General features: G+C 38.2%; 1 protein-coding gene across 8 annotated transcripts in view; it reads left to right on the forward strand.

The window, feature by feature from the left end:
• Window positions 1-13413, forward strand: part of SRGAP2 (SLIT-ROBO Rho GTPase activating protein 2) — a 226142-nt gene that overhangs the window by 145560 nt on the left and 67169 nt on the right. For 6 of the 8 annotated variants that reach the window (XM_088154402.1, XM_088154405.1, XM_088154408.1 and 3 more), the window contains 3 exons: window positions 5109-5333; window positions 8357-8458; window positions 9070-9267. In XM_088154402.1, coding sequence (XP_088010528.1) covers window positions 5109-5333; window positions 8357-8458; window positions 9070-9267 — 525 coding nt within the window. The remainder of the gene's footprint in view (window positions 1-5108; window positions 5334-8356; window positions 8459-9069; window positions 9268-13413) is intronic. The other 2 variants (XM_088154404.1, XM_088154406.1) reach the window with 1 other exon arrangement.

A 13413-nucleotide genomic window follows, 5' to 3' on the forward strand; every position in this document is an offset into this window, starting at 1 on the left:
AAAGCTATTTTGTTTTACACTATCATAACTTCAAACAGTCAATAAATGAGACATTCGGTAAGCAAGGACTACCTGTATACTGAAGGGTGACAGATAGCTAACTTCTGCCTTGATGATGATGGTCTTTTTTTTTTTAATAGTTAAAATTCTCTCAAATTAAGTTTGATTCCTGGTGATTACATAAATGCCTCCATGTAGTGTTCTAGGTAACAGTATGGAAATAGTTTGCCATTGCCTTCTTGTGAACTTATTTTTGAAGTTTTATTAATATAATCTTGTCCTCTATCATGTTGGTACCCTTATCCATCCAATAGAGCTGGTACATTGACTGTATTGAATTGCTTACTGGTTCCTCAGTACTGTTGCTGAATGCTGCCTTTCAGCTGTAATAGCATTTCATAATCAAGGTTAAAAAATAGTCATTGAGGAAGCCTGAAGCTAACTGATAGGGAGGGAGGGAGGGAGGGAGGGAGAGAAAGAGAAAACAGGAGGCTCCAAACAAGCAGATTAATTCCTCTTTGTCCATTTACTCTTTAGAAAACTTACTACTCTGTTATTCATCCACTCATAAAATCTCATGCTCACTTTTGCCCGGTTTCAGAAGTTTATTAGAGGTATTTACTCTCCATTTTGCTCTGAACTGTAACCCTACTAATAATAGAAAACAGGTGTTTTTTTTTTTCTTCCTTGGATGTGATTTTCCTAGTTTAGTTTAAAAAATGGTTCTTTATGAATACTTCATGTTTTCTTCTGCTTTTGGGTATTGACCTACTGGTTGAATGATTTCCAAGAGTTATAACAGAATGCTTAAAAATGGTTTGCAATTCATCTCAAATGTCTGAAAGATTCAAACAGCCTTATTTATCCAAATGATCTGGAGACCAACCCAAATTGTTGAGGTGGATGGTGAATTTTCTTAAGGTTATATAGGAATGCATGAGATTCACACAACTAATGTCAGTAATAAAGAATACATCTACATTTCTCCTTATTCAATGGATCTACAGCCACCTTTCCTTCAGGATACACATGGCAGCATATATAACACTCCCTACTCCAGTTTTTCACCCCGGCAGTCACGCTATGAGATTGGGCTGAGAGACAGAAAATGTCTATAGGTGAAACTGGTCTTCTCAGTCCCAATTCAAGACATTAATTGCTACACCATAAAAAAAATACATGAAATAAATGTTCAAACAAGCAAATAATTAGCCTCCTTCTTTAGTACAGTGCCCATAGAAGGCTAGTAGTAGGGATAGACAAGTCAATCTTTTCCAGTTTTTGTTAGGCTAGCATTTATTGAATTTACTGTAAGTCTGGGTTGAACTAAGTCTGTATGAAAAACACATTCATAACAATTCAGATCTATTTCATATACAAGTTTTTCTAACATGCAAAATTTTATAAACTGGTTTTATCCATGTTTGTATGAAATATTTGAGCAGCCCAGAATTCTGAACTGTGTTTGATCTTTGTACTGCTTCCTGAAAGTACAAATTAGAGTGGTTTACTTAAAATGTAGATTGGACAAAAATTAAAACCATAAAGTCAAGAGAGACAGTTTAGGCCACTGAGTCCAACACCCTACTCAGTGTTGGAATCCAAATAAAAACATATCACACCAATGACTAAGAAGCCTCCACAGACATATCCAGAACCTACCATCTTGCTCTGATTGGCATTGATTTTATGTTATAAGAAATTTCTGGTGGTGCTTTTTTGTATTCTTATCAATTTAATTCCATTTTCCCTATTCAGATGCCTTTCAGATGTGGTGAACTATAAACATCAACATCCACGTATTTGCTTATTGGGGATGATGAAGGATACTGCTGGGGGGCTCTATTCTTAATAAATCCTTAAATCTCCTTTAAAAAGAGAAAGATAATGTGAAGGAGTTGAGCTAAGCACTATCATTTCTACTCAGATCATTATTATCCTCTAGCAAAAATGAAACAAAAACATAAAAACCCATGAATCCAGAGGGTGCTCTACTGAGTGAATATGAACGAGCACCCATTATGTCCTTATTGCTGTAAGTTTGGATGAATGCTACAACTAAAATTTATTTTCCAAAATTTAAGTTTTTTAACTATCTATATGGTCAAATAATACAAGATTAATTATAAAGAAAAATCAAAATAGAAAAAATAGGAATCACTTCATTTACTAGATTTGTATCTGTATATTCATCAGTGTAGTTTTGCAGAATAAATGTGCAATTGTAAAAGTGTGGACAGACATGAAGTATTTTTTGTACTGAATTTTGGAATGCTGGATGTTTTCTTCTCCATCTTACCAGCTTTGTATTTCAGTATTTTTTTTAGCTGATGAAGGTTAATCAGCTGTCATGTTGAGAACTTAATTTGTCTGAGTCATTCAATTCTTATCTTTAAAATAATCTTTGGAAAATGCTTCCATCAAACATTTATATAACCAAGAAAGGTGGGTGAGACTGACACACTTGTAAATGTAATTTTCGGGATATTTTAAAATGCAAAAAATAAGGAAGGACTGCTGAGAAATGAGGTGGAAAACATAGATGAATTAATCTTGTTCTTCTGATTTCCAATAGGGATTATATATTAATTAGAATTTCACTTTCAGATTCCATGAATGGAGATATAAAAATAGATTCACATATACAAATGAGTGCATCTACTCCTATATAGATAGAAACCCACACCTGAGAACAATTCATTCATAAGGCTTCAACTCTGATAATCTAAACCACGTATTAACACAGATGGATATTAGTCTTTCTGAAATTTCTGGTGACCTGCCTCATGATTGATTGACAAGATTCACAAGATGTGTCTTCCATGCTCTGTGAAAAACATGGAATATTAATTTGGTTGCAAAGCTGAAACTGCTCAATAGTTATTTACCATAAAAATATCCTCAACATGTGCAGATTCTCAATCAACCATCTTTTGTTTTTGTTTACCCCTATTTAGTCTTTATGCTTCTTGACTAAATGTAATGTTCTTTCATTGCATGCTTCCAGTAAAGCCAACAATTGCTGCTTTACAAGCAGACTCTCCACACCTGCCACAGACTTTTGGCACTGTACCCATAGCACAAGCGGGCTATGGCAAGATTCAGTTTAAGCACATACATTTATGTTTCTCTTTTTGATTCTTCTCTCTCACACGTGTGCATGCATTTCTGTTCTGCCGTTTATCTGCAGTACTTGCCTAGAAGGGGGAGATGTAAGCTTGTGGCTTAAAGCATCTATCAAACAGATGGCTACTTCATCCTTTTAGAAGGCTTCCTGGAATCAATCAATCTCTCTCTTTCTCCTTCTTTCTCTTTCCCCAGCTGAAACCATTCTTCCTCTTCTACTGATATATAAGTTTTTCTCATCAAGTGATGTCAGGAGCTTATTTTCATATGATTTGGCTTGAAAAATAATAGAGTAACTGTATAGTAAATGCAAAAAATACTTCAGGCTTCTATTTGGATTTTTTTTCAGTATCTTTTTCTCTATCAGCAACTATTTGATTACATATTTTATTTAACAAGTTTCTGCTCTTTCTTTCACATGCTCCTACATTGACATCAGAACATCCTATAATAGGCATCTTGCTCTGGAGGCAAGCAGAAGGGTGTTTATGTTTCACTCATAGTAGGAAAAGCATCTTTGGGCTGCAGGACTGATTTCTTCAAGAGAGACTTTGTAGTTTCCTCTTTTGAAGCATCTTAAAGCCCTCTTTTGCAGAGGTGTATTTATTATTTCACAGACCCAGTCAGCAGCTTCTGGATGTAATTAGCCAGTATGGGCAAGGGTCATGTACCCAAGTGATAGAATAAACTTATCCCGATACCCTGCTCACATCCTTTTATTCATCAGCTATACACTTGTTTTTCACCTACTGTATAATTGGGAAGGGGGATTCTTTTATTATTTAAAAAGCATTTCAGTAGACAATGGATGACAAAAAATGTACTGTATATATTTTAGAAAAAGAAAGCCAGTTTGGTCTAGTGGTTAAGGCACCAGGCTAGAAACCCTAACCCGAAAAAGGCAGACCCTCCACATACGGGAAAAACGCTAGGAAGAAAAAAAAATGTTAGAAAAGGACATGTTTCCAAGTTTTTGAATGAAGACTTGTCCTTTATATTTAATTGTGCAATTGCTAAATCATGTTTAACTTTATTTTCAGGCCATTTGTGTATCTTCTCCTCTACAAGCTAATTCAGTATTTTCTATCAACTAGATAGATGCACATTTTCTCTGCAAGTGTTCTCTGTAAAAGTTCTTCTTAATATCTGGGCTTCCAGTAGGTGTATGGATGCGGAAACAGGAGCACAGTTCTTGTCCACACATTTAGTTCTGTGCCTCAAAGACAGCTTGTAAAGATGTCTACTGTGCGAAGTTTTCCTGAGATTTTAGTTGTAGGGTCCTAGCTAAGGAACTAGCTAGTGAAAGTAATTGGTGCCAATCCAGCTGGATACGGTAAGAGAACAACATTGGAGGAAAGGAGTGAGGGACTGGGAGCAGAAGAGCAGAGAATGGTCCCAGTTCAGAAGAAGATTGAATATGGATCTAGGAAGACAGGTTACTGTGGGCTGGATCAGTTAATAAATCAGTCTTAAGGAGGATATTCTGTTGTGTCAAACTGAACTGTGTTTTAATTCCACCTTCTAAAACAAATTGCTACAGAAATTCATGTTTTCAGTTTAAGCAAATTCAGTGATGTATTTTTTTAAAAAAGGAAAAAGTACTTTTTACAGGTGCTCCCTGATTTTCATAACCAAAAGCTTTGCAAATTCAAACTTTGTGTAAATAAGATATTCAGCTGTGTGCTGGACTACTTTATATTGCCGGTGTAACACAGTTTTTTTTTCTTTCTGTCCTTAAATGTGGCTTATAAAAACATTTGTGTAAAGTTGAATTTATATAAGTTAGGTCTCATACAACCTGGGAAGTACCTATATTTATTAAGTAAACTTATGTTTTAGTGTACTACTGACTTCCAGAAAATAATAGATCCTTTGAGTTGAATATTTGTCTGTGTTATCTGTTGATATATTGTATCATTTGTAACTTTTCCTTCAACAGTTTCCTGAATTTTAGGTGGTCTTTACTTTCCTGTTTCTTTCAGCAGTGCTGTGACCTAGGGTATCATGCCAGCCTTGGTAGGGCACTTAGGACATTCCTATCAGCAGAGCTCAATCTAGAACAATCAAAGCACGAGGGCCTGGATGCCATTGAGAATGCTGTTGAAAACCTGGATGCCAACAGCGACAAGCAGCGCCTGATGGAAATGTGTAACAGTGTCTTCTGCCCACCGATGAAGTTTGAGTTTCAGCCCCATATGGGTGACATGGTTAGTTTTTTTTTTTCTTTCTCTGTCAATATATTTTCATTGCAAGTTTCACTCGAGACATAATTAGAAAGCCTGTATAGGAAGCAGAACAAACTATAGCCATGATTGGCCCAGGACTATACAGGAGTATGAACAATCCTTTAGTACTGAATGCATATTATAGGCCTAATTAACCTAGTCCTGCTCATTATGACTCAGTGTTGTCCCAGTTCCCCAAAAAACAATTATTTCATATTCACTGGGGAAAGTTCTCTCTATATACAGGTAGTCCTCAGTTAACAACAGTAATTGGGACCAGAATTTCCATCGCTAGGCAATGACCATAAAGCATGATGTCACGTGATCACGTTGCTTAACGATGGCAATCCCAGCAGTCCCCATTGCCATTAACTGAATCCCACTGTTTGTTAGGCGAGGCTTGGTCCCTTCCAGCCCTGAGCCTCAGTAAGGTATGGGACTGCGTCCTCTTGAACTCCCCCCACCTGCCTAACTTCCCCCCTGCATCTCTGCCCTTTTGACTGCCTGCCTACCTGCTGCCGCCAGCTGCCCCGTCACCCAGCCCTGCCCGCCGCCACTGCACCCGCTGCACCACATGCCACTACTGTACCAGCTGGGGACGTCTTTCATGTTGCCTTCTTTTGTACCAGTGCAGCTGAGGCCATCCTTCACACACCGAGCTTCTTTCGCAAAAGAAGTCCCTGGGCCTGAACAGAGGCCCTGGCTGGTGTGCAGACAGAGATCTTGGTTGGCATACAAGCAGAGGCCCTGGCTGGCAAGCAAATGGAGGTCCTGGGAGAGGTGAGGCAGCCGGGGACAGGGCTGGGCAGCTGGCAGCAGCGGATAGGCAGATGGCCAAAAGGCGGTTGTAAATGTGAATGGGCCTGAATTTTGTTCATGTGACCAGTGGCGCTGCAACGGACAGAACTTTGAGTCCCTTCATTCAGCGCCATCGTAACTTTGAACAGTCACTGATGTTAAGCAAGGACTACCTGTGTGGAGAGCTCCTCCTCGTAAAAAATTAGTCTGGCCAACTACTGTTGTATAGCAGCTTTCTATACATATCCCCTTTTTCCCAGTGAAAGTTAAATGGATATACACTGGGAATCATAATATAATTCATATGTAGTCCTATTTCCCTCTGAATACATTCATTTGTATGGAGTGGGATTTTGGTACCCCCTTATCTTTTTTGCTTCAATTAATATAGAAAAGATTTATTTATTTATTTATTTATTTATTTATTTATTTATTTATTTATTTAATATGCCACCCATCTCCCCCAGAGACTCTGGGCAGCTCATAATTAAAATAAAACCCCGAAACAGTTGAAAATATAAATATCCACATTAATTTAGTTAAAAAGTCGAACTATATACAAAAAACCATATACATAAAAAGACTAAAAACATTCAAGATGCTGGGGGTGTAGACTCAATTACCCCACGAGCCAATTCGAATGGTGCGAGTCCCCATCCAGCCCCCAGGCCACCTGGCATAACCAAGACTTCACACTCTTGTGGACAACTTTTCATTGTTCATCATGGATTCATTCTTCACTGTTAATTTTGTGAATTTATATTATATAATGACATAAACAATTGTACAAATCATAATAGTCACTTTTATGTGAGATGGGCGGCTATATAAATAAAATAAAAATAAAAATAGCACATTCAATTGCAAGAACACATATCTTATTGGAAGCTGGGTGCATTCGCATATCAAACTATTATCTATGATATAGATTCTGTGGCATTTATCTATGTATCTATCTTTCCATCCTTCCACTTGTTAGCACAACATAGAAAAAAACAGTTTAAAGCATTTGTGGTAGGAATAAAATTAGCATAAAATCAAAACATTTAACAATTTTGTGGGGTTATCTATGGGTGTTGACATTTTTATTGGGGCCTCGACTTTCTCTTTTTTCTTTTTCTTTTCCTTTCATCCAACAATTTTGATCACTGTATTGTGTTTTTATCTTTGTTTATTGCCCAGAGTTCCTTTGGTAGATGGGCAGCTGTACAAATTTGTTTAATAAATTTTAAAAAAATAACAATTCACGAATAAAACAACACAATAAAGCAGAAATGGTCCAAGTCTACTTAGAATGCCCTCTAGAACAGTTCTATTTTCAGGATCTTTATGAATGGAATGAAGGAGGGGGCCAGCCTGATTTCCACAGGGAGGCTGCTCCACAGAACCAGCACTGCTATCAAGAAGCAGTGGCTCCTGGACCCAACACCATTTACCTCCTAAAAGTTGGGCGCTAGGAGCAGTTTCTTCCTAGAGGACTTGATAGAGCAGGCTGACTCTGGTTGGGGCAGGTGGTCCTGTGGGTACCCAGGTGTCAAGCCACAAAGGGCTCTACAGGTCAAAACCAGCACTTTAAATTGTACCCAGCAGCCAATTGGTAGTCTGTGCAGGGTCTGTAGCAAAGATATAATATGATCCCGCAGTAGGTTCTGCTTAGCACTCATGCCACTGACTTCTGAATGAACTGCAGCTAACTGGCTTAGCGCAATATGTGAGCCTAACCATTGTAGATGGTAAACTGTGGTTTATGACTAAGTATGTGTGAACATCCAGGCAATTGTGGTTTATTGAACAAAACATAATTAAAAATTAAAAATAATTTGTTTCTTCTGTTTCTACCTTCTATTAACTTGTCTGAAAAATTGCGGAAAACTTTTCATTGTTTGTCATGGATTCATTCTTTACTGTTAATTTTTGAGACCATTTATTTATTTATTTATTTATTTATTTATTTATTTATTTATCCAATTTGTCACTGCCCATCTGACTACAGAGCGACTCTGGGCGGTGACAAATTATATTATTGGTCTCATTACATCTAAAATGTAACAGTGAAACTTACTTGTTTTGATGTTGTATATTCCAGTTTGTTTAGTTATCCATTTTTCGGTGGCCCAGTACAGGTTTTTCATACCTGATTATGAGTTTTAACAAAAGAACTGGAAGCAAGTATCTGGAAAGTTGCAAAAATACCTGTTCTTTTCTAGGTATTCCAGCTATGTGCCCAGCAACCAGTGCAGAGTGAGTTGGTACAAAGATGTCAGCAGCTGCAGTCTAGGCTGTCCACTCTGAAGATTGAAAATGAAGAGGTAAGAACCCAAACTCCATACCTGTCATAGGGAATTCCGTCTTTTCATTGGTACAGCTCCATATTCTTGTTTTTCCATGTCTTTTAGCCTGAGATCTGACAGCATACATATAATACCCATTCTGATTTAGACATCAGTGGAGCAGCATCCACATTGGTGAGCAGGGTAGGGTCTTTTAAAATTATGTGAGATTCTTTTGAAGCCTGGTGAAGTGGATAAGATTCTCCATGACATCTACCCCTCCACCAATGTGCTTCATCCATGCTCTCCCTGTCTTCTTTGGGAGACAAAGTCAGACACAAGGATGCCACTACATCAGATGCTCCAAGTCAAGCAGAGCTTCATGTTGCAATGGTTATGTTCATTGTTGTTCTTTGCAGGGCAAGTAGACTGAAGTTGCAGATCAGTTGCTACACTGATCCCCTTGTTCAAATTTGCACTAGAACTAGAACATAATCACTCTCATGGCATATAGGATACATAATTAGAAGATTTGTTCTTTCTCAGCATCCCTGCAAAAAGTATTTGTACTGTAACAGAATCAAATATATGATTGGTTATGCTGCAGTCTCACTTTTTATTTTTTATTCCTTCTGTGCTTTCTATGTCAGGTTAAAAAAACAATGGAAGCCACACTGCAGACTATTCAGGATATTGTCACTATTGAAGATTTTGATGTATCTGATTGCTTCCAGTATAGCAATTCTATGGAGTCTGTAAAATCAACAGTTTCTGAAACATTCATGAGCAAGCCAAGCATTGCCAAGAGACGGGCCAATCAACAGGAGACAGAACAGTTCTACTTCACAGTAAGAGTCCTGAATTTTCATCTTCTTTCATGTGTTAAAACAGTAATATGTTAGACATGGAATATGTGCAAAGTTCAGCCCAACAAATTTTGCTGGCGAGAAAAAATTCTAAAGCTGGTAATACTAAATTTTCCAACTAATTTTGCTAAAATCAGTATTACCTTTAAATATATCCAAAAATTGTTTTGATACATATTTTCTTAGAACTTTCCTGAAAACTGGTAAAATGTCATGCCTAATTTAGATAGTACAACAGAGCAAATGAAAGCAGTTATCAGCAAATTTCTGGAAAAGAAATTGCATATGTAGCTGGGTATAATGGGAACAGTTCCCTTCTCAATTCTGTACTTGTTAAGAAGTTAAAGCTCTGATGATTGGATGTTCAAGAAAGAAAATGTAGATCTATTTATCATATCCCTCTGGAGTTGTCTGCATTCAAAGACAAGGCAGAGTTCCGCGAGCCCAAAACTCAGGACCTGCAGGGTAAGCTGTGCCAAGACCATCTTCTAAGACAACTTGGATCCAGGCAGTCAAATATTAACCAAATCCCTGAGAATGCTGATGTCTCAAGATTCAGAGACAGGAGTGCTCTGTTGCAAGGAAAGGATCCTTGGAAATAACTGATCAATTTACAGCCAACTCTTAAGCAGCATCTGGTGTTGGGTTGAAACTCTGGAGGTAACATTATGAAAGCCTTCATTTGAGAACAGCCTGTGATTAGAATATTGTCAGTATCAATCTTGTCATTCTGCTCATTCATTCTAGATACACAGCTTCTAATCCTTGATGTGTTTCATTTCTTGTATACATTTGAACTGGTCAGCAAGACCGAAACTGACACTTCCTATGTTTTTTGCCTCAGTTGTTGCCTCTGTGATGTACCCTGTGGCCTATGATTTGGCCTTGCTCTCTCCCTCTTCTTAATTCTCCCCAAACGACTGACTGGTGGGATTTTAAAGAAGGCTCCATGTGAACTGGCACATACATAAAGAAGCTTTGCTTCATTGCTTTGTGGCTGGATGTTTTAAAATGAATATTGCAACATTCCTCTTAAAAGGACCATGTGACTTTTGAAAAGTGCTGCATACTCTGCAAATTACTTAAGCAGATAAGATGGTTTACCCTGGATTTAGTTTAGTAATAGATTTATTGGAGAGTATATCATTCTCTTAGATAAGAAATCAAAAACGCTTCAAAAGCCTTATTAAATTAAAAGGTTTGCTTAGAAGGTGAATGTATCAGAAAAAGGTGGGTAAGGAAATTGATTCAATTAACAAGCAGTTGAGATTTCCTGAGTGGCACTGGCTATTTTATTAAGCTTGCATATTGTTTTTTTAGGAAAAACACAACACTGTTTTCAAATGAGCAAATATGAATTTTATCAATGCATTTTTTTTCTTCACATAGTATAAATATTCTTGCTCTCAATCTATAGCAGTAGCATTAGCCTTCTGCTTCCAGGAAATAGATGTGCCATTAGTCATGTCACATTCATACACCCAGAATAAATAAACTTGATTGATCTTTCATATGAGGAGCTTACAGATATCCTTAATATGAATCCCAGGCTTTAGTTTAAAATATCAGATGACTTGTGCAACCTGAAAATAGTTGTGACTGAGCATTAATGCTGGGAGAGAATAAATGCAAGGGAATAAATGCAAGAGAACTACGAAAATGAGCCATCGCATCACTGTGCATTTTAATATGATACACTTTTGTCAACAAAGTAAAGGACATACTGCTTGGAATATGTTTGCAGTGTGCCTAGGTGGGTTTTATGTTAGATCTGAAGAAGAAACATACTGCGTTGTTTGATCATCTTTTTTTCTCCACTGATAGAATAGACAGGCCTGTTCCGTCAGTGCAGCTCACCATATTAGCTTATCTGGCCCATTACCAACTCTTTCTGTGCTCTGGGAAATCTGTCTGCTGGAATTAGAGGGCTGAGAATGTTTTCAGTAGGCATCTCAAAAGTCTCTTAAAGTTCAGTATCACTTTTGTTGAACTACAGATCATGAGCAAATGGATCCCTTCAGGGGCAATAGACCTATTAGGATGATCCACCCAAGAGCCTAATGGACCCTGAGGGTTTCTAGAGGGCACTTGGGGAATTGCCCAGTGATTTGGCGGGCAGCTCTGTTTTGAGCCAGGTTGTTGTTTGGCATATGGAGACAACCAGAGATCTTAACAACATTTTCTTCAGGGGCCTCTTTCCACTCAATAATACCAACTAGATCATTGATCCTCAAAGGAAATACAAGAAATGAAGTGAAATATGATATTGAAAAACCATAAATGAACACAACCGAGCACTGATACATTCTTGAGCTTTGGCCTACATAGTAGTGATAAAATGACAAAATATGTATATTTTTCTGTTTCTATTGCATCTTTGGATTCCTGCCTGCTGATTTGAGATGTGGAAGACAAGACACCTGCAGACAGTTGTGAAGCTTTTGCAGGTTTCTTTACAGATAAGTTCACTAATATTTGCTCAAGATTAGATGTCAATTGGATAGAACCATGCCAGGTGACTAGGACAACATCTTGTGAGGACAGCTAGGATTCTTTTGAGCTTGTGGAACCTGAGAAAATTGATAAAATTGTCTGTAGTATAAACTCTGCCACTGTAATGGAAGGCTTGTGCGAGGAGGATACTGGAATGGAGGATCAAGGTTATCATGAGGGAGGGGTAGCATTCCAGGAGAGGTTGCAGGGGAAGTGCTTTCTCAGCCCGCAGCAGGACCATGAGAAGATGAAGAAACTGAGACTAGCCTCTGCCTAGAGTCTCACGGGGTTTATCCACTAGTTGGTTTAACATAGGTTTAGTCTGGCAAGATTCTGTCTATAAGGTGCAAGCTAATAAAGGAACTATACTGGACTGGACTGCCTCGTCGTTCTTGGGCTGGGCCTGACAGCCAGCTATGGTCTGGACCCATGCTCAGCCTGGTGCCTTTGGATGGCTGAGGGGTAGTTAGTTGGGTTTGAGAGGTGTCTAGTGACTATCTAAGAGAGGGTGAGACACCACCAGTCTTGAAAGAGATTCTGGTGTGCTCTCTGTTTAGGCCATCTCTGGGGCTTCCACCCAATCTCTGAACTCCCTTTTTTGGGAAGGTTTGTTGAGAAATTTGTGAGGAATCAGGTACAGAGGAACATAGAGGGGGAAAAAGTACCTGGATCCTTTTCATTCAGGATTCAGGACCAGTCTGAAACAGCATTGGTCACTCTGGTGGATGAACTTTGTCAGGATCTGGATTGGGGAAATGTGTCTCTCCTGGTCCTGTAAGACTCCTAGTAGCATTTCACATAATCAACCATGATATTGTTTTGAACCATCTGGAGTCAGAGGCAGCATTTTATGGTGGGTCCATTGTCATCTGAGTTCCAGTTTGTAGTCATGGGGGAAGTGCTCCAATGTGGGGAACTACAGGTACTCAGTTCTCTCCCTCATGTTATTTAATATCTATATGAACCGCTAAGAGAGGTAATCTGTTGGTTTGGGGTAAGGTATCATCAGTATGTTCATGATACTCAACTGTATATCATAAATCCCAGCCAGGCCAGAGATGCTGTGGAGGTTTTGAACTGGTGTCTGGAGTTCAATGGGAACAAAAAAAAAGCTCAGACTATGCTCTCACACAGTAGAGCTGCTATTCATCCATATATATCTTGGCCCCTTTGAAACATCATTTTCAACTAATCTTCTGGATGGGATCACTCTACAACAAACTCTATATGGGGATGCCTTTGAAGATGCCTTGAAAGCTACAACTGATGCAGAGTATGGCAGCTAAGGTGGTCATCTTATTAGTTTTGATAATATATTGTGCATATTACCTAGAGTTTTTAGATTGGGGCATTATAAAAAATTTGTTAATAAACCAAACCACAATGTCTGCCATCCTGGTAATACATATCTTCTTAGTTTGCATTAATGTTTCTGGTAATGAGTCTGTATTGTGGATTCCAAGTTTAGGATATAATCCAAAACAGATGTACTTGCGACTTAGGTTTCTTTCTGAAGCCAGCAGGATTTATTTCTAGATGTATGAGACTGGGATCTGTTTTAACATGCAGCTACAGCAGGGTTTTTTTTCTAGTATGTGCCTTGGATCCACTCAGAAGGTCAGCATTATATCTTGA

The sequence above is a fragment of the Python bivittatus genome, unplaced genomic scaffold (genome assembly GCF_059951505.1).
Source record: "Python bivittatus isolate LINGU-HERP-01145 unplaced genomic scaffold, Pbiv_v1 ctg000700_np1212, whole genome shotgun sequence".
In the NCBI taxonomy this organism is placed as follows: Eukaryota; Metazoa; Chordata; class Lepidosauria; order Squamata; family Pythonidae; genus Python; species Python bivittatus.